Source organism: Equus asinus, chromosome 12 (genome assembly GCF_041296235.1).
Source record: "Equus asinus isolate D_3611 breed Donkey chromosome 12, EquAss-T2T_v2, whole genome shotgun sequence".
NCBI lineage: Eukaryota > Metazoa > Chordata > Mammalia > Perissodactyla > Equidae > Equus > Equus asinus.
This window is the reverse complement of record NC_091801.1, coordinates 68083065-68104020: the sequence shown is the minus strand read 5'-3', so window position 1 is coordinate 68104020 and position 20956 is coordinate 68083065. Positions and strand designations below refer to the sequence as shown.

Here is a 20956-nt window from a genome sequence, read left to right as displayed (position 1 = left end):
TAGATCTTGTAGTACTTCTGAATAATCAGTACAAAGTTATATCATATTCAGTACAGCTTTAGAATTATTTTACTATATGCCAATTTTTGAAAAGTGGTATACACAGATTTCTTTTTATTAACTGAAATATTTGCTTAAAGAAACAGCACGGCTGGGTAATCCTATATATAGTATTGTTCCTATAATGAAAATGAAAGAAAATCAAAGTTATTCAACGAACTCATATGCCCAGATTTTTCCAAAGTGATAAAACCTACTTCTGTCTTTGTTGTATCATTTTCTCCTCCTCTTGTAAGAGCATTTCTCTCCTTGTTTCTTCAGCTTTACGAAGTCGTTCTTGTTTTTGGTACCAAGCTTCATCTTCATCTCTTTGCTGGTCTACTTCAGCTTGCATATCTTCAACCGTCTGCCTTAAGTAGACAATATTTAATATTATATCAAAACGCCAACAAGAAAACTGAGTAATTTTAGTTCAAGAACAACTAAAACACAAAATGTAATCCGACTGATATGCAACTGTTTTCCTTCTATATGCAAGAAGTAAGTATCTTTAAAAATATTTCCAGTCTTCAAATTTTGCTTTCACAGAAATATTTAATAATTTACATGTATTTTTCATAAAAAATTTTCTTAGTTATAACAGATTTTGTTTCTATTACACAAAGAACAACTATTCCATGATTACCTCTCTCTGAGGTAATCCAATTCATCGTTCCTTATTCTTTCTCGTTCCTGTGTCTGATAGTCCACAACGAACTTTGGATATTTATTAAACACTGGATACTGCCCTTTTGTCAGCGACACAAAAGCATCAAGCATGCTGTTTGGATGAATATCGGCAGGCGTGGTGTCCATGAGATGATAAACTTCTCGAATTACGACGCTGATGTCCACATTATTCCGATGGTGAAAAAAATACTGTAAGAAAACTTTGTGTTTAATTTGAGATTTACCTAACAAAGCAACTATGAGGTAGAATTAAAACAAGAGTTTCAAAAGGAAAACATGAATTTGTCTTTAAGAGGATTTTTTTTTTTGCAAATTCACTGAAGCTTTTCCTAACCCAAGTTTTAAAATGAAGATCCAATTTAATATTTTCAAAATGCAATAAAATTCTCAAAACCACATTATGACCTTTTGAAATAACACTTTTTAAATTTTAACACAAACTGAAGGCTTCCTTTATAATAGAAGAAGAATGCTTCAACAATGGAACAAACTCTTCTGCTTGAATTTTTTTTCCTTCAAAATCCAAAATAAATTTGCGTATAAATGAGCTTCTTTAAAAATATCTGAAACGTTTCCATATTATCTTGTTCTACTGGCAGATCCAAATTCCAAAATATATATATGTCTGTTATCTTGTGAACATGAAATAAAAATAAAGTTTAATTTGACAAGAACCACAAAACAAGTAACAAAAAAACGATTCAACCTGTCTCCAAAAGAATCTGTCCTTTTAAAACCACCTCCAATGCTTTCTTTCAGTCACTTCCCCATCAAGCCTCAAAATTCTCAGTTACCATTTTGCACGTGTGATAAGCATCCAGACTATCACAGGCCAGATGGTCACTGATAAGATCATGCACAGAACAAACAACTACCCAACTGTTAAACTCCTTTATACAGGTAAAAAGCATAAAACTCCAATGTTATGTTTCTTTTCTGAAGCTAAGATTTTAAGACTAACAGTCTGCTCTAATTGCTTGTTGAACTGTCTACAAACTATGTAAGGGCAAGGATACGGTATAACTTGTTCTCCACCATATTCCTATCACCCAGCACCAGCATCTGACATACAGTCGGTACTCAATAAGAGGATGGAGTTTTCAACTGAAATAAATGAAATCTGAGAATGGGTACTTAAGAACAAGGATACTGACCTCGAAATCATCTTTAAGATTACAGTTGAGCAAAGGAGCCCTCGAACATATGTTGTAGGCTACGACAGTCATCAGGAGGAACGAGGGATGGTTGGAAAAGACATTATCAAATAATTTAAGCCACTCCTCTCTTGTTAGTACTTCTGAGAACACAGTTTCAAGAAGAGGCCACGCATATAACTAAAATAAACAAGAAAAAATTTATTGGTTTTCTAGGGAAAAGTTACAATAGAGGTATTGCTAATATTCTCTTACATTTGATTTAACTGTTAAAATTATTATATTAAAAATATAATTATGACAAGAACTACCTTAATTTGGACCCTTCTTTATAGACTTTCAGGAAAGCAGTTTAATGAAGAAAAAGAATGAAATACTGTTAAAAATACAAAATGTAGTAGGTTTTTATTATACTCTTTCAAGAAAATACTGTTTTGCTTATACCAGAACCAATATTTGCTTCCAAAATAAGTTCTGTCTTTCTAGAAAGCTCATACTTCTCACCTGGGAAGTTACGTCATGCTCCATGAAGTGCTGTAGCAGCGTCCTGTCATGAAACGCCAGAACATTTTCTACCACACTCAGAACGTTGATAGGAGGGTTAGGGAAATATTCAAACCAGTGCTGACACCAATTGACTACGGAGGAAAAAATGGAAAATTTACCTTTACTTTTCTGCATTATCAAAGGACTTTGCAATTCCTAAAAGAATCCACTGTTTATGTCCTCAACATGCCCATTAATAGAGAAGAGAAAACATAACTCCTTAAATTCCAGAACAAGAGATTTAAAAATTCCATCATGTTAACAAAGTACTTTAGGCTTATAGAAATTGGCCAGTTTCTTCAGAGCAGTCAATGAGAAAGTGTCAATAAAACAAACAAAACTTCCCAAAGCATTCCTGATCCTGGCTATAGGGCACTCTGGTTTCTGCTGCCTCGCGTTACATACTTTTGGATTTCTCTTGGTTAACAAAATGATCCTTCTAAAAAAGGCTCCTAGGTAAGTCTTCACTAAATGTGATCAATGTTAAATATCCATCTCCTAAAATCTACTAAAATCCATACCTAAAGTTAGAAAAGTTTAGGAAAAATATTCAAAATTACATTTTACATATAGATAGCAATATATGAGAACAAATGGGTATATAGCATATCCCTATCCATTAAATGTTATAATGAGGATAAAAACAGCCCCCGTTACTAGGAAAAGATTAATTATTCTATAGCCACGGTAACAAGTAACCATCAGAATTGGTTTTAAATCTAATTGATCAATGATGACTTGTTCGGTAAACTTGATATTGAAAACCAACCAATCAGTGACAGCAGCATCCTCTGAAAGTCAGCCAGTGGAAAGCAGAATCCGTGCCAGTGAAGAGGCTTCGAAGGCTGACTTTAACTCAGTAACCAGCACGACCCCCCAGGTCTTCTCAAAAACCCTAGTAAGATCATCAGTTTGTTTTGCACAATGAGCCTATGTCTAACCACCACAGCTCTCCTCAGTTATCAAATTTAGATATTTTATTTTAAATATTGAGTTGTGGTTTCATCTTCTGACAACCAGATCGCCTTTCTCAAACTAAGAAAAGAAGGCTTTGATCAGCAGAGTACTGGATTACATATGGCTTGTAATTATAGGGCTTTCTAATTCTAGAAGTCCATTATCTCATTTATTAGTATTTAAATTTGAGTTAATAATTAAGTCACAAACTCTTGCAAAGACTAAGCTTTAAAAGAAATATTTCAACTTCTTTAACTGCTGCTCTTAAATAAATTAACTTTAAAAGGAAAATCCAGTTCAGCAACATGTACTAAGCAAGTAGCTACTGTGTCTCAGACACTCCTGGTTCTGGGAATTTTACACCACACATACAAAAAGCTCCGATTCTTATACTTAATCTTCATCAACAGAATATCATTGTCAATTAGGAAGGAGGGAAACCCTGCTTTCTACAGTGACCATTTGCCATCTCTTCCTTTACTCTGCTTGGTGCCACCACAACAGAAGTGAACAGAGGCCCTAGCAACAAAGCTGAGTGAGAGCAGAACGAAGAGCAAGGATAATTGTGTGGAAATCCTTTACTGAACATGAAGAATTTCCTCTTGGTCATAAAAGAGACTAAAGAGCACTTAAAAATGACTTTTATAAACATGTTCCAAATTATACATACAAGTGACTGTATTTCTTCAAACTATCTTCTAGGTCCCAGCTAGACTGTAAACCTGAAAGCCAGGACAATGGCTTATCCCCGGCAGTGCTAACATTTAGTTGAAGTTCCGTGAAGGTTTATTGAATAAAACTACAGTAGCCCCCCCTTATGCGTGGGGGATACGTTCAGAGACCCCCAGTGGATTCTTGAAACTGAGGATAGTACCAAACACCATACACATGAAGGTACTGTTTCTTCCTAGACATACCTACCTATGATAAAGTTTAACTTATAAATTAGGCACAGTAAGAGATTAACAACAACAATAATAAAAGAGAACAATTATAAGTGTACCATAATAAAAGTTTCATGAATGTGGTCTCTATCAAAATATCTTATTGCACTGTTCTCACCCTTCTTCTTGAGATGTGAGAAGTTACAAAGCCTACGTGATGAGATGAATTGAGGTGAATGACACGGACATTGTGACGTAGTGTGAGGCTACTACTGACCTTCTGACAATAAGTCAGAAAGAGGATCATGGAGCCATGACAATGCTGATGGCTGGATGTCAAAAGCTGATGAAGTAGATGGTTAAGGATTCAAAAAAGGGATGATTCATGTCCCGGGTGGGACAGAGCCGGATGGCGTGAGATTTCATCATACTACTCAAAATGGCGTGCAATTTACAACTTATGAATTATTTATTTCTGGAAATTTCCATTTAATATTTTTGGACTGCAGTTGACTGATGGTGATGATGCAGAAAGCAAAATTGTGCATAAGGATGGACTACTGTAGTTTGAAACTCTTGAAGAAAATCCATAGCTACACATTATGGATCTTCTGGTTTTAGATTTCAGGATTAGAAGAGAAAAATCAATTTCCTTAGCATATAATCGTACTTTAGCTATGTAACAAGATTTTACTCGAAATAAAAAAAAATAGTTTTGCATGTCTACCTAAATCAGATGTTTCTTTTCTTTCTTACGGTAAAATGTGCCATGTTAACCATTTTTAAGTGTCCAATTCAGCAGCATTAATTATATTCACAATGTTGTGCAACCATCACTATTTCCAAAATCCTTTCCCAAACAGAAACTCTGTACCTATTTAGCACTAACTTCCCATTCCCACTGCATCCAGCCCCTGGTAACTTCTAATCTACTTTCTGTGTGTATGAATTTGCCTATTTGAGATATTTCATATAATTTGCCCTTTTGTGTCTAGCTTATTTTACTAAGCATAACGTCTTCAAGGTTCATTCATGTTGTAGCATGCATCAGAATTGCATTCCTTTTTATGGCTGAATAATATTCCATTGCATGTACAGTTCATCCATTCATCTGTTAATGGACATGGGTTGTTTCCACCTTTGGGCTATTAGGAGTAATGCTGCTCTGAACACTCACATACAAGTATCTGTTTGAGTCTCTGTTTCCACGACTGCAATGACTGGAATATACGATAATTCTATGTTTAACGTTTTGAGGAACTCCAAACTGTTTTCCACAGTGACCGCACCATTTTATATTTCCACCAGCAATGTACGAAGGTTCCAATTCTTCCACACCCTTGCCAACACTTATTTTGTTTTTTTTTTAAATTATAGCCATCCTAGTAGTATGTATAAAGTGGTATCTCAGTGTGGTTTTGATTTGCATCTCCCTAATGACTAATGATCCTGAGTACTTTTCATGTGCACTTTAACCATTTGTTTATTTTCTATGGAGAAATGTCTATTCAAGTCCTTTGCCCATTTTAAAATTGGACTGTTTATCTTTTTGTTACTGAGTTGTTTCTTTTCCTTTTAAAACTCTCAGTGTTACTTGCAGGGTAAAGTAGTACAACCCTTTTGGGGAATCAATTAAAATATTCATATTTTATGACCTAATAATACTAATCCTACAAATCCATCCAAAAGAAATTATAAATATTTGTATGTAAAGATAGTTGTAACACTGTTTCTTTTAATAGGGAAAAATTAGAAACAATCTAAATGTCCAACAATAGCATATTAAACTAGTACATGCACATTATGGACTATTACAGTCAATAAAATGTTTATCAAAGTTTATTAAAATAAGATAATGTATATAACAGTCAATAAAAGTAGTATGATTATAGAAATAAAAAGCTACTTAAAAAGTGTGGAAAAATTAGGAAAAACCCACTAAAAGTCTAGGAGTTGATGAATAGATAAATGATACCTGTGAGATGAAATAGTATATTATGCAGGCAATAAATTATGTTTTTTAGGAATATTTAATGATTTGGGAGAAATGCTCTTGTAAGAAATTCATCAATATATTATCAAAAATTATCTCTAGGGAAGAGGAACATTGGTGAATTTTCTTTTCTTCAGTGTATTTTCCTACATTTTCTCCAATGAACAGGAAAAATTTATCAAAGCAAATACAAAGCAACAAAATGAACAAAAAATGTAAAGAGAAATATACTGAAACATTCTCAATATGTATGCTGGGACCTTTTATTTCTACTTTTCAGAATTTTACTATAATTAAGTGCTTATGTTCTCTGTACAAGAAAACACTTTAATTTAAAATACATATAAAATTGGTTATTTTTGTTAAACCAATCTATAATTTGGATCCAGTTTATTAACTGTTTAACAGACCTGACTTTATGAATATGAAAAAATGACTCACTTTTCAGTGCAGATGATGAAGATGACCAGCAGTAAACACAGTGGTTGGGAGTACAGGCTATAGAGTCTGACTGTCTGGGTTCAAATCCTTGTTCTGCCACTAACCTAACCTTGGAAACTTAAGCTCTTTGTGCCTCAGTTTCTTCATCTATAAAAAGGAGATAATCATGACACCTATCTCATAGGACTGTTGTAAGGATTAAATGAGTTAATAAAGGCAAAACAACGAGAATGGTAGCTAGTACACAGAAAGTTCTCAATAAATGTTAGCTACGGATGATGAGAATGAGAGCAGGCAGCACTTGCCACTGCAGGCACTGTGTGTGAAATGCTTTACATACATACTACGATCCTATGGATAAGAACTCACTTTTGGTAAGTGAAGCATCTGCTTCCTTCTTACTAACTAAATCTAGCCTATAATAGTATCTGCTGGAATGCAACTATCCAAATTTTCTCATAAATAAAAAGGTTTATGTATAAATGTCGGAATTGTCTACTTTAGGCTCTATATCCGATTGTTTCACACTAGCATTACTAAACATTGCAAAGGTGCAAGTATATTAGGAAAACGTATAAGAATCCACGCGATTTCATTATTTAATACTTATTTACTTACTTATGAGAGTAGCAATAACTTCAAAACAGAGGAGTTGGTTGTTCTGGAATAATTTTACAAATGGAAATGCCAAGAGTGGAAGATATGGTGTGTCGCTAAAGATGGCAGACCAGTGAGCTAATGCAGATAGGGTTCTGTGAATAAAATGACAAAATAAAGACCAGAAAATGGTTTATGATTAAAATTTATTTGAATAAATAATACATTCATATGATAAAAATTTGATACAGAAGGTGTAACGGGTGACCATTCTCTCTCCCATCCCCATCATCTAGCTCCCCTCCCAGAACCAGTGTTAAAAGTTGCTTATAAAAGACCCAAAGCTATGTTTAACGTCACTGTAGGTATATCATTCTTCACGTGGGAATACAGAGTTAGATGAATTCCTAGAAGTGGAATTGCCGACTCAACGGATACGCGCAGTAGTAATTCCAAGAGCCAGTGTCAAATTATTCTCTGCAAAAATACCATCTATTTACGTTCCCATTAGCAATGTGAAGGGATGTCCATTTTCTCACTCTTGCCAACATATTATCAACCTTCTTTCTAAACCTTTAATCTAGGTAAGAAATGGTATTTCAACACAGTTTCAAAAAAATATATATTTTTCGATGTAGTTTTAGTTGGCATTTCTTTTATTATAAGGGAGATTAAGTATCTTTTCATGTTTAAGAAGCACTTCCACTGCCATGAACTATATATTCAATCCTTTTCCCATTTTTCTTATTGGTTGGTCTTTTTCATGCTTACACACACAAGCACTTCATATACTAAAGAAATCAGCCTTTTATCTGTCAAATGTTTTGCATGCATTTTCTTGGTTTTACGTATGTCTTTGCTTTGGGAAACTTTCTACATGTCAAGACCTTTATTCACAGCAATCTCTTCTGGATATGTCATGCTTAGAAAAGCCTGCCTTACTTTGGGATTACAATTCTCTCACATTTATTTGTAATACTTTTAAGATTTTTTCTTTCTTTTTAACTTTTTGTTTTGAAATAATTTTAGGCTTACAAAACGTTGTAAAAATAGTAGAGTTCCTATATACCGTACACTCAGATTACTCTAATGTTAACATCTTGCATAAATACAGCACAATCATCAATACTAAGAAACTAACATTGGTACAATGCTAGTAACTAAATTACACACTTCATTCAGATTTTACCATTTTTCCCACTAGTGTCATTTTCCTGTGTGTCATTTTTTCATTTCACTAATCTAGGACGCAACACTGCATTTGTGGCATCACCATAGTTTCCTCCAGTGTGAGAGTTCCCTAGTCTCCTATCTTTTATGACGTTGACATTTTTGAGGAACACCAGTTATTTTATAGATTGTTCTTTAATTTGAGTTTGTCTATTTTCTCATGATTAGAGTGAAGTTATAAATTTTTGGCAAGAATACTGCAAAAGTCATGTGCAGGATCCTGAAACGTTTTATTACTGGTGATTTTAAATGCGATGACTTAGTTAAGTTGGTGTCTGCTGAGTTACTCTACTAGAGAATTACTATTTTCCCATTTGTAATTAATAAATATTTTACGGGAGGTACACATTGCTGCAATATACTGAACGTACCTCTGTAATACTCTGAGTAGTTTCCTACTTTTGATGGGGTAGTTCTTCTGGAGGTTGAGAAAGGCCGCATGAATACCCTTATCTATTAGGTTACTAAATGCAGTATGATTTTCAGGCAGTTGTAGCAGATAGCGCCAAATGAACATTCTGAAATTAAAAAACATTTTTAACCAAGAAAAGTTTTGGGGGGTAAGACTGATTTAACATGAGAGAATTTAAGTTTTACCTATATTTTGTTGGATATTCACCATAGCCTTTTAATAAGATTTGTAAACGCTTTTTGCTTAATCCCTCTGACAACTCATTCTATAAAGAAAAAAACAGTATCAATAAGTGACATAATTTTAAAACTGAAAAGGTACCCTAGTTGACAGTGGCTTTCCTATTTTAGAACACAACACACAGTAAAAAATATTTTTACATCATGGGACTCTCTCTACATACACACACACACACACAATCTCTCTCCTGAGTGTGCATATTACACAGCTGATAAAGTTGATGACATATTATTTTCCCTAGAACAGGGTTTGACAAACGTTTTCTGTAAAGGGTCAGATAGTACATATTTTGGGCTTTGTGGGTTAAGAGGCAAAATCAAGGATATTATGTAGATACTTATATTACCACTTAAAATGTAACCATTTAAAAAAAAAAAAGTAGGGGAACAGCACTTTTTCCCCCGTTTTGCTTTTTTTTTGGTCTACGTTCATTTTAGTGGAAAAACATTTTATAGATTTTAGGATTACAAAGCCATTTTCATAGATTATCTCAGTTGATCCTAACAACTATATGAAAAAGATGGAATGTTGTCTTCCTTTCTTTGAGAAAATGGGAAGGAAGGTCAGAGAAATTCAGTGACTTGCTCAAAGTCACAAACCTGCTAAGTCTTGGCTCAAGACTCAAAGCTAGATTTTCTGACTTAGTTCAATGCTCTTTTTACCATAAGAAACAGGTAATCCAATGAAAGAGAGGGGTGAAGGAATAGCCCAAGATGATGGTGAAAGATCCATGGTTGAGAGCCATGTGCCAGATATCGAGGGCAACCCGTCCACACTGAAGCACTATGATCCACGAAAGAGACAGGCTCATCACTACCATCACCTCCCAGACATCTGCTGCCAGTGACACCTTTTTTTTTTTTAAAAGATTGGCACCTGAGCTAACAACTGTTGCCAATCTATTTTTTTTCCTTTCTGTTTTTTCTCCCTAAATCCCTGCAGTACATAGTTGTATATTTTAGTTGTGGGTCCTTCTAGTTGTGGCATGTGGGACGCTGCCTCAACGTGGCCTGATGAGTGGTGCCATGTCTGTGCCCAGGATCCGAACCAGTGAAACACTGGGCCGCTACAGGGGAGCGTGCAAACTTAACTACTTGGCCACGGGGCCGGCCCCCCTCCCTTTTTTTTTTTGAGAAAGATTAGCCCTGAACTAACATCTGCTGCCAATCCTCCTCTTTTTTGCTGAGGAAGACTGGCCCTGAGCTAAGACCCGTGCCCATCTTCCTCTATTTTATATGTGGGACGCCTGTCACAGTATGGCTTGCCAAGCAGTGTCATGTCTGTACCCAAGATCCGAACCGGTGAAGCCTGGGCCGCCGAAGCAGAACGTGCGAACTTAACTGCTGTGCCACCAGGCTGGGCCCTGAAGCCTCTTTTTAAATAAAGATAGAATGCCCAGGTTGAGTTCGGCCCCAGTTTTATCTGTGTTTGTCTTGACCATAAGCTGATGAAACTCCTACTTCCCTTTCTATCTTGATGCCAAGATTAGTTGTGGACACGCATTTCGCCCCATAGAAGGGTTCTACTTTGACCTACTCTGCAGAGCTGGTTACAGGATTCTTAGCAGCAGCCCATGCCTGATATATTTCTGTAGGACAGTCTGATTTGATCCACACTAGGGCACTGCCAAATGCCTGTCATGGGAATCCTCTTATTTCCCAGAAGGCAATGACCATGCTCACTATTTTCCAAGAAAAGGTTCCTATAAACTCTCAGGAAAGCTGAAGCCAGACCATGTTTCAGAGACCCCATTCAGCTGATCTTCTCATTAAAGCATTCAGCTAATACGGGCAATACTGCCCAATCTTTACACAGCTAGGTTTGTGCCTGAAATTTAGTTTTTAAAAGCTGAACAATATTTAGGGTTACATGTAGAGGTGATAAAACTATAAAGAAAATCAAGGATGTAATTAATACAGTGAAGATAACGGTTACATCTACGGGATGGGGAGAGAAGTGAGACTGGGGACAAGCACATAGTGTGTGACCTGGAGCGTCGAAGCCCCTATTTCTTAATGTGACGATGGGTATGCCCAGAAACGAGTTGCAGACAGGTTGGAGACTGCCCCCCTCAGAAAGGCTTGCTTGCGAGGTTGGGCCTTGTCTGCTGTCTGGAAACCCTGATTTCAGGAGGGTCCTCACCATGCCAGGACAACGCATGGCTTGCTGTGCCTATACGGTTTGTACACTGGGGTTTGCGTTGAATCCCTGCTTTCCTCGTGGAGTCCGCAATTTTGAAATGCACTAAACAGAGGGGTCCTATATAACCAGCCTCAAACCCTGGGCACCGAGTCTCTAACAAATTTCCCTGGTACACAACACTTTACACATTGTGTTTTTTTCTGCAAGTTTCACAATTTTAAATGCTTAAAGAAAAACTATTAAAAGTTATTAAAATTAATGTGAAAAATACCAAGTGCTGGTGAGAATATGGAGCAACTGGAATTCTCAAACACCCCTTCGTGGGAATATAAATTGCTTCAATCGACCACTTGGGAAAACTGTTTAACAGTATCTATTCAAGCTGAACACGTGCACAGCCTATGAAGCCAGAAATTCCTCCACGGTTTATACCTAACAGAAATGTATCCTAATGTTCACCAACAGAGATGCACTAGAACGTTCCCAGCAGCACTATTTCTAACAGCAAAAATATTAGAAAACTACCCAAATGCCTACCAACTGCAGAATGGATAATGCTGGCTTATGCACACGATGGAATTCTATACTGCAGCTATGAGTGCATGATTTACAACTCCACGCCATCTCTCAAAAATATATTGAACGAAAGAAGCCAGACACAAAAGACTACAAACTGAATGATCCAATTTATGTGCCAGACACAAAAGACTACAAACTGAATGATCCAATTTATGTAAGTACAAAAAAGGCAGAACTCCTCTACAGTGTTACAAGTCAGGACAGCAGTTTTCCTTGGGTGAGGGGGAGAGCGTCTGGAAGGGGGCACGAGGGGAGCTCCCAGGGGGCTGCTAACAGGTGTGTGAAAATTCACTGAGCCGTCCATTTATGTGTACTCTTCTGTGTGTGAGACTGACTGACTGAATGTCAGTAAGAAGTTTAAGAAGTCCCTGAAAATGTTAGCGACCTCTCTGTTAATATTCATATTTTCTTTCAATTCTAAAGTAATATACGCTCTTTACATAAAATTATGAAAAAGCAAAAAATATATATAAAGAAGAAAATAAAACTGACTGAAATCCTTTCCCTCAAAGATAATTCTACTAGTATCTTGGTCTTTCTTATGGAGTTTTAAAAACAATATATGGTACTCATCTCCTTTTTATTTTTATTTCTTTTAAAGATTTTATTTTTCCTTTTTCTCCCCAAAGCCCCCTGGTACATAGTTGTATATTCATCGTTGTGGGTCCTTCTAGTTGTGGCATGTGGGACGCCGCCTCAGCGTGGCTTGATGAGCAGTCCCATGTTGGTGCCCAGGATTCGAACTGGCGAAACCCTGGGCCGCTGAAGCAGAGCGCATGAACTTAACCACTCGGCTATGGGGCCAGCCTCCTCCTTTTTAAATCAAATTGAGATCCAAGAATATAGTTCTTGTAGCTTGCTTTTTGTATTTAACATACTATAATTATTCCCCTTTCTTCTCAAATATTCTTAGATTTCTAGTGTAGAGCTCTACGATAATTTATGATTAGTGACCTACTATTAGACATTTTGGTTGTTTCTAAGCTTTTCTTGAATAAATCACACACACGCACACACACACACACGTTACCAGATCATCTCAAACAAGGCCAAAAGGCAAATTGGTACATTCTTTTTGAGAACAGCTTGGCTGCTACTATCAAAATTTTTATGCACACACTCTGACTTAAAAATTCTACTTCTACAGATACATTTGCACAAATGTTCAGAGATCATTGCACAAGGATATCCACTGCATCACAGATGTATTAACAGAAGACTGACAATACAATGTAAATGCCAGTCAGCAGAGTACCAGTTAGATAAACTAAGGTATATCCAGAAATACAATACTTTGCAAATATTTTTAAAAATGTTGTAGCACTATACGCACTAACATAAAAAGAAGCAAGTTAGAGAACAGTGCTATAGAATGATTCCATCTATGTAAAAGAAATAAAAGTAAAAAGGTAACATATGCAGACATGTTTGTTTACATATGCACAGAAAACTTCTGAAAGGATATCTGTAACTCCTGGCAATGGCTACCTCTGGAGAGCGCGATGAAGAGTGGGCTGGAGAACAGGGAGGAAGCAAAGTATGCTTTCATCTTTTCCCCTTATAACCAGCATCATCTAACAGATAACACAAGCCACAAACGTAATTTTAAATTTTCCAGGAACCACATTAAACAAGTAAGAAGCAGCAGGTAAAATTAAGTTTAATAACGTATTTTATTTAACTCAATATAATAAAAATGTTAGCATTTCAACACATAATCAACATAAAATTGCTAAATAAGAAGATAGTTAACATCCTTCTGTTCATAGTAAGTTTTCAATGACTGATGTGTTCAACATGTACAGCACATCTCAGTGCAGACTGGCCACGTGGCGAGCGGGCAGCGTCCTGGACAATGCAATTCTATACTGTCTGATTTTTTAAAAAACCATTAAGTATGTATTAATTTTATATTAAAAAGTTTAAAAAGCATATTAAAATTTCAGTTACAACTTTCTTCTCTTCACAGAACTTTCCTTTAATTCCTAAGAGAGGGAAGAGTTATGACAGCCTAGAAATCACGAGACTGGCCTATAGCAGAGTCACGACAAAAAAAGTTGAATTATAAAAAAAAAAAAAAGAAAAAAAAAGTTGAATTATAACACATTCTTACCTCTTTATTTTCACAATGACCAGCCAGGTCTTGTTTTAATATTCTCGTCTGTATTTTGTTTTCCCTTGATTTTGATGGCCGCTGGACCCTTCTCGATGTTACTTTTACCTTAAGATCACCAGCATTCAGTTTACTCTTAGGCAAATCTTCAATCACTTTCACTAAAGGAGGAGGCGGCTAAAAGGAAAAAAAAAATCCAGTGGCTATCTTTGGAAAATAGACCTGCCACATATGATTCACAATATTTGTTTTAATCAATTCAACAATGTGCCTTAATATATAGGTAATTATTCTTCAGGCAAGAAGTGTAAATAAAATATCCAAGAGTGCTGTTGACTAACAAAGTGAATTTCTACCAAATTCCTTTGAAGAACATAATAAAGACAGATGACTAACAACAACAAATAGAATTTAATTATTCTTTGAAAGCTGCCCTTAAATCTTAGAGTACCGGTCCATTTTTTGTACTTGCAAGATACAGTGAGCAGTATGGTGACAACCCGAAGCAGAGAAGGCGCAGGGAGACGTGCAGCCCTCTGGAACGCTGGCTGAAGCACCTTGATATTCTTCAGGCTCAAGCGAAATTGCTGAGGGAAACTGCCAAACGCCTTTCCTCCGGAAGCACGGACACTGCCTCTCTATCCTTGGTTACGTTTTTTCATCTGCATAGAGATAGCTGCTGGTCCCTTCCTGCTTCAAAGGCAGTTCAGACAGCACGACTTAGATCCCAAACCCTCATTTTTAGGGGGTGTTCCAAGCAGGAAAATAAACCCCGACAACTTCAATTTAGTTAAGGTAAAGTGGTTCACTGAAACATTTTATCCACAAATAATACTCCGAAATCAAAAGATCTTCCTGGTTCAAAGGAAATGAGCAGATAAGGCATTTCAGGCCTTCTGAGTTCTGACTATGATTCAACTACAATGACTTTCACGGGGGATTTAAATGTTTGAGACCATTATTGCTGAATGTTCCCTTAGTAATTAGCCCAGACCCAAATCAAAGACAAGGTGGATTTGCGATTTAACAAAAAATGTTTTTGAAGCCAAAGTGCCAATTCCTTTCAGATGAGGACAAGAATATACGGAACACTCTATATGTCCAAACGAACACTGTAGATTTCAGAAAAACATGTTACACACATTACCTTGAAGTCAACTGTCATGAAATCCAGAACAGTATTCTTCCAAGACGACGTATAATGAAAATGAATCACCACTCTTGGGCAGAGCTCTTTGAAGCAGAAACCAAACTTTTTTGACCTCCTCCCCTCTTACCCCCAAAAGAAAGAAAGAAAACAAAGCAAACATCTTGACTTTTTTTAATAACACAGACTACTAAAAGACTGCTTTGAGGTTTCAAAGATTTTTCTCATGCTGTCTTCAGAGGTTCAAGACTTCTGCTTTTGAAACCTGCAGCCAACTATAAGACCAAAAAAGGTATTCCCTAATGTCAACTGCAGTATATACAAATCCATAACACTGTAAAATGTGCAGAGTAGGTAACATGATATTTTTGATTTAAAATTATTATGAAAAATATTTAGTTTTAACTTTATAAGGTTTTCCAAAGAGTGTTTTTCTAGGATACATTATTTATTCTCATCTAGAAAGATTACAAGGATAATGTAAGATAGAATAACAATAGCTCTGACCATAAAAAAAGTACGATGACTACTCATTCTACGATTTTTCAATTCTTTATCTATGAAATGTAATTAATAGTGTAATTAATAACTGACTTCTGAACACTGCCCATCTTTAATGTCCTCGAACTACCTTCTAACCTCAATCCATTCTAAATCTTTATTAAAATGTCTATTCTAGTGCCACATTTTTTCCTGCATGAACCCCAGACTCTTCCATGAAATACAATCTCCCAAAAGTTAGAGCCTGAGATATGACCTAAATTGCCATACCTTAGTAGTGCTAAAACTTCAACACCTTTAGCACAATACCAGAAATTCTCCAACAGCAAGAAAACAGGACTGAAGGAATGGGATGTAGGTAAGTTCAGTTTTGTAGTGACTATGGACCTGGGCATTTGTGTAGGCCCAGAATAGCCACAGAGACATTGGCGGTGCTAGTAATGAGTCCAAAAAAACCAGATTATCCTCTTTCTGTTATAAGGTAGCTTTTCTGGTCAATACGATCTCAATTTGCCTAACAAACAGCAGAGAGGAGGTCAATGACTCTCTCTTACCTTCATTTTTCTCAGATCTCTCCCTGTTTCTACTAATAACACTCACCTAGCTCTTGTAAAATTCAGCTAGGCCAAACACTCCCCCAGTAAGAGCAAATAATAATATATTATTAAAATTTCTAAGGTTTACAAATAGAGTATAATTCCATATATTTAAAGAAAATGCGTGCACACACACACACACACGCACACAGAGTAGATTCTCATTATTCGCGGTAGTTATGTTCTATTCAGTCCCTGCAAATACTGAGTTAGTGAATACTGAATCATCGCTCAGAGGGGAAACAGAGTTAAGTCCTTGTGAGCCTGCCTAGTCACAACACGTTTGTCAACCAATCAATACATAACCTTGTTTTGTGTATGCGTTTATTTAAAGACACTTATTTAATACATATTGTTGACTCATTACCATTGAACTCAGGCCAACAGCACTGTAACTCATGCTAGAATGAAGTTTATCTATCACAGGGGTCTTGTGCTTAGGGACACCAGAGAGCACTTCAGCACTACGCTTGAGGGCAATTTTAAAGAGCAAAATCACCTACAAAAAGCACAAAAATGTGAAAAACACAGCACTAAACAGACCACAAAAAGGATGCTGTTTACAGTCTGAGATGAAATCAGAAGGTGGAGTGTTGCCTTGTTTGACCTCAGCTGGGAACCTGCATGTTGGGCAATTCAAAATGTGTTGCTGCTCTGCACAGGCCAGTGTCTGTGAACACGTGGTGAACACTGATTTTACAGGCACAGATACATTTCACGAGCAGGTGAGTCGACACACACAAATCCGTGAATGATGAGGACTCACTGTATACGTTTACACACAGAAAGATGGGGCACGTAGGCATTTCAAGGTCACTGGAGGACGCTGAGACTGTGATTCTTATTTATCTACTCGCTTATTGGTACCTTTTGATTTTTCTCTGCAATAGGACATTTACTACTTGTCTAATTAAAAAAAAGACAAAAAGGAGCAGGTAGAATGGCAAAAAAGCTTGTCATACTAAGAACAGACCATCTGGGCCCGCTAATGACTGGCTGCGTGATTAGGGTGGGCGTGAGCTTCTTCCTCTGCAGAGTGAAGTCCCCGACTTAGTGCTACCTTGATACAGTTCCAGACCTGGAGAGGCCGCCCACAGACAATGAGACGTGGAAAGAAGCTGGGGAAATTTTATAGAACCATAAAAGAAGAGAAGGAAGTATATTTAGATGAAATGAATAATGCAGATAACAGATGCAGAAATGACAAGGGCATTACAGGGAACAATGGAGGAAGCTACCAGTATGGAGAACTAAGTTAGACAGGTAGAGCAGACAAGATAGAGAGGACCTTGAGAGCCGGGCAGAAGAGGCCGGACTTAATGAAACAGGCAAAAGGAAGCCACTAAAGTAGCACTATTTCAGAAATGATGAAGCAAGTGTTATTTTAGAGAAATGCTACATGAAAGATGGTTGATGGGCAGGGGCAAGCACTGAGGGCTCTGAGTGTTGGTATACTTGTTGAAATTACCGTTACTCAAGAGCAGTTAATGAGGACCAATACAAGATGGCTAATACGGAGATGGAGAACAGGCAGCACATACGTAGATATTCCAAATTGAGGCAATTACATAACCTAGTATTGACTAGATTTAGGAAATAAAGGAGTAGGAATAGTCATAGTACTCCAAGGTTTCTAGCCTATAAGACGGGAAGAAAGAGAGACAGATATGAAGAGGCTGGAACTGAACGCCCTTTTTGGGAAGCATGAGGGCACCCTGAATGGGACAGGGCCACCAAATAGACGCTTTAGGGAGGCAGCAATTTAGGAACGGACGATAGGTGAGAAATCAAGTCTAGATGTGTGGCTTTGGGAACAGGAGCAAAAAAAAAAATTCCAGAAAAATGGATAGGGTCCAAGGAAGTCAGAAAAACACAGCATAAAGATTTTATTTTCGATGATATACTTAAATCTTAAAAAAACAAAAAATTGACGTTTTTGACTTGGTCACATACCTTATTTATCTCTTGTGTTAAAGCCTGAACTGAATATATGTTCAGACTTCCATTCTCCATGATGGACGCAATGTACCGTCCGTGGGGGCTGATCACCGCCGAGCTAATTCCCTCATCAAGGCTGCCGATTTCAAAGAGAAGCTTGCAAGTCTGTATATTGATGAATCTCATGATACCATCTTGACTTAGCACTCCAAGAACCTAAGAACAGAGAGAAACAACATATGAGTTCCTAAAAACACATTTAAAAGTCAAATGTCTGACAGTGTGTATTTATATGTTTATCAATTTTTCTTTTTTGAGGGGAGGACAGAGGAGATGACATTCGCAGAGAGTCATTACATATTTTCAAATCCCTAATGATGGCTCATGTAGTTTGCCCTGCTCAGGTCCAGGTAAGCTTGGCTCTACCCAGACCCAGCAAGGAGCCCATCCTGGTGGACTATGGAAAGGTCACCTGACAATCTTTCCTTCCCATGGGGAGGCCACGTCTCCACTAGTCCCTACGGAGGGAATACAGATGATAAGACAGGGCTTAACTCTGACCTCCACACTGCTACCAGAAGCGAGGAGTGTGGAGGGTCCGTGTTCCGTACCGTCCCCACAGCTCAGTCAGAGCTAGCAGCCACCCTGCTGCCCCATACAAACCTGTGACTCTCAGTGAGGCTCCCCACCGTCTACCTGCTTCCAGCTGTGTAACTAACATTTGGGGAGTGGAGAGAAAGGTCTGTGAGTTGCAAGGATAGTGAAGGGGTAAGAGGCAAGCTATTCTTTTAAGGGGGAAATAAAAAGCATGTTCTTCTGTTGGTCAGGCTGTAGGACATCCCATCATTCACATTTGACGCAGCCTCTCTGGAGGGCTACTTGGCACTAACTATCAAAACTGCAGATGCACATGACCCTGGTACCACTATTGCAACTGTGGAGTTTTATCCTGCAGACAGGATGCGTGAAATGAAGTGAGCAAAAAGTTTTTCAGTGCAGCATTATTTGTAATAGGAAAGGACTAAAAACAAGTTAAGTGCCCAATAATAAAGGATTGATTTAAAAACTATGGAATACTATGCAGCTGTAGAAAAAGAATGAAGTGCTGTACCGATACAGAACAATCTTCAAGGTAAATTAAGTGAAGAAAAGCAAGGTGAAAAGAGGGAAAAACATTAAGACTAACAACAGTGGCTATGGAGAGCGCATAACTGGGCTAACGGGAGAGAGGAGTAAGACATTCGCTGTACGCCTTCATGTGGTTTATGTTTTCAGCCATGTGAATGAATTACCTACTCAAAAAACTTAAGTCAAAAGAGATATGGTAAATATACACAATTATATATAAACACATATACATAAAACATATATATTACATGTATATAAAATTTATTGAAGTGTAAGATCCAAGATAGCTAATTGAAAATAAAAAAGTTAAGGTTTGACTGTACTCAACTATTAAAAAGAAAGAAGATGTGTGTATAGGGGAAGCAACTTGCAAACTAAGGCAGGACAGAAAGAAAACATGTTTCATGGGACTGCGGCACCAGTTACGGTACATAAAACACAGCACAACAAAATGGAAAAATTTTAGTTGCAGCCCCACCTTCAATCTTTAAAGTTCACAAAGAGTGTTGACAAGTCACTTAAGGTTTCTAAGCTTCAGTATCACGATCTGTATAACAGTGAGAATACCTTCCCTGCCTATGTTCAAAGAATTCTTTAAGGATCACATAAAAAGTAACATGCTAATGTGCCCTGTAAACCATAAAGTATGACATAATTAAATTAAACCATAAACTTAAATCAAGTATATTGATTTTAGAAAAAGGGTACATTGTCAGTAACATACAGAACCTAAGATTTAAAATTTTTTTTCAGGGGCCTGGCCTGGTAGTATAGTGGTTAAGTTTGCAATGTCTGCTTTGGTGTACTGGGGTTCACAGGTTTGGATCCTGGGCTGTGACCTACACAGTGGTCAGCAAGCCATGCTGTGGCAGAATCCCACAGACAAAAAATAGAGGAAGACTGGCACAGATGTTAGCTCAGGGCCAATTTTCCTCACCAAAAAAATTTTTTTTTTCAATTTTAGACTCTTCACAAAAACAACACATTAGTAATTTTAAATCCTTGTAACAATCAGGGTACAAGTTAAGTACGAGCTAATATAGTTTAAAAATTGTTCAGATTTTTCTCAAACAGTACAATGTCACTAACACTTATGTTACTAACCTGATTAGAACCAGCATCGAAACTATCAGGAAGAAACTCTAGATGGCGAATGGCTCGAACTTTAGTAGGCATCTGGATAATTCTAAATAGCTGCTTAGCTTCTAAGCACCATAAATGAAGATGATTTGATTTGCCTCCAGCAGCCAGGATTCGACCATCTCTGTACAACAAAAAGGTAAGAAAGTAAGACTAGATGAATTGTTTACAGCAGCACTGTCGAATATGATCTGATATGATGATGGAAATGCTCTGTATCTATGCATCCAATATGGTGACTACTAGCCTAGCCACATGTGATTATTGAGAACTTGAAATGCGGCTAGTGTTTCTGAGGTCATTCTTAATTTTTCTTTGTTTTTGGTGAGAAAGATTAGCCCTGAGCTAACATCTGTGCCAATCTTCCTCTATCATGTATATGTGGGATGCTGCCTCAGCATAGCTTGATGAGCAGTGTGTAGGTGTGTCACTGGGATCTGAACTGGTGAACCCCACGCCACCGAAGTGGAGCATGTGAACTTAACAACA

General features: G+C 37.1%; 1 protein-coding gene across 5 annotated transcripts in view; it reads right to left on the bottom strand.

Annotated features, from left to right (window-relative positions):
* TBC1D31 (TBC1 domain family member 31) overlaps window positions 1-20956 on the bottom strand; it is a 65213-nt gene that overhangs the window by 22825 nt on the left and 21432 nt on the right. For all 5 annotated transcript variants that reach the window (XM_070481546.1, XM_014838046.3, XM_044743777.2 and 2 more), the window contains 10 exons: window positions 20432-20591; window positions 18215-18415; window positions 14018-14194; window positions 9129-9208; window positions 8903-9049; window positions 7323-7456; window positions 2388-2521; window positions 1884-2063; window positions 686-918; window positions 258-410 (listed from right to left, as the gene is read on the bottom strand). In XM_070481546.1, the coding sequence (XP_070337647.1) occupies window positions 258-410; window positions 686-918; window positions 1884-2063; window positions 2388-2521; window positions 7323-7456; window positions 8903-9049; window positions 9129-9208; window positions 14018-14194; window positions 18215-18415; window positions 20432-20591 (1599 nt within the window). The remainder of the gene's footprint in view (window positions 1-257; window positions 411-685; window positions 919-1883; window positions 2064-2387; window positions 2522-7322; window positions 7457-8902; window positions 9050-9128; window positions 9209-14017; window positions 14195-18214; window positions 18416-20431; window positions 20592-20956) is intronic.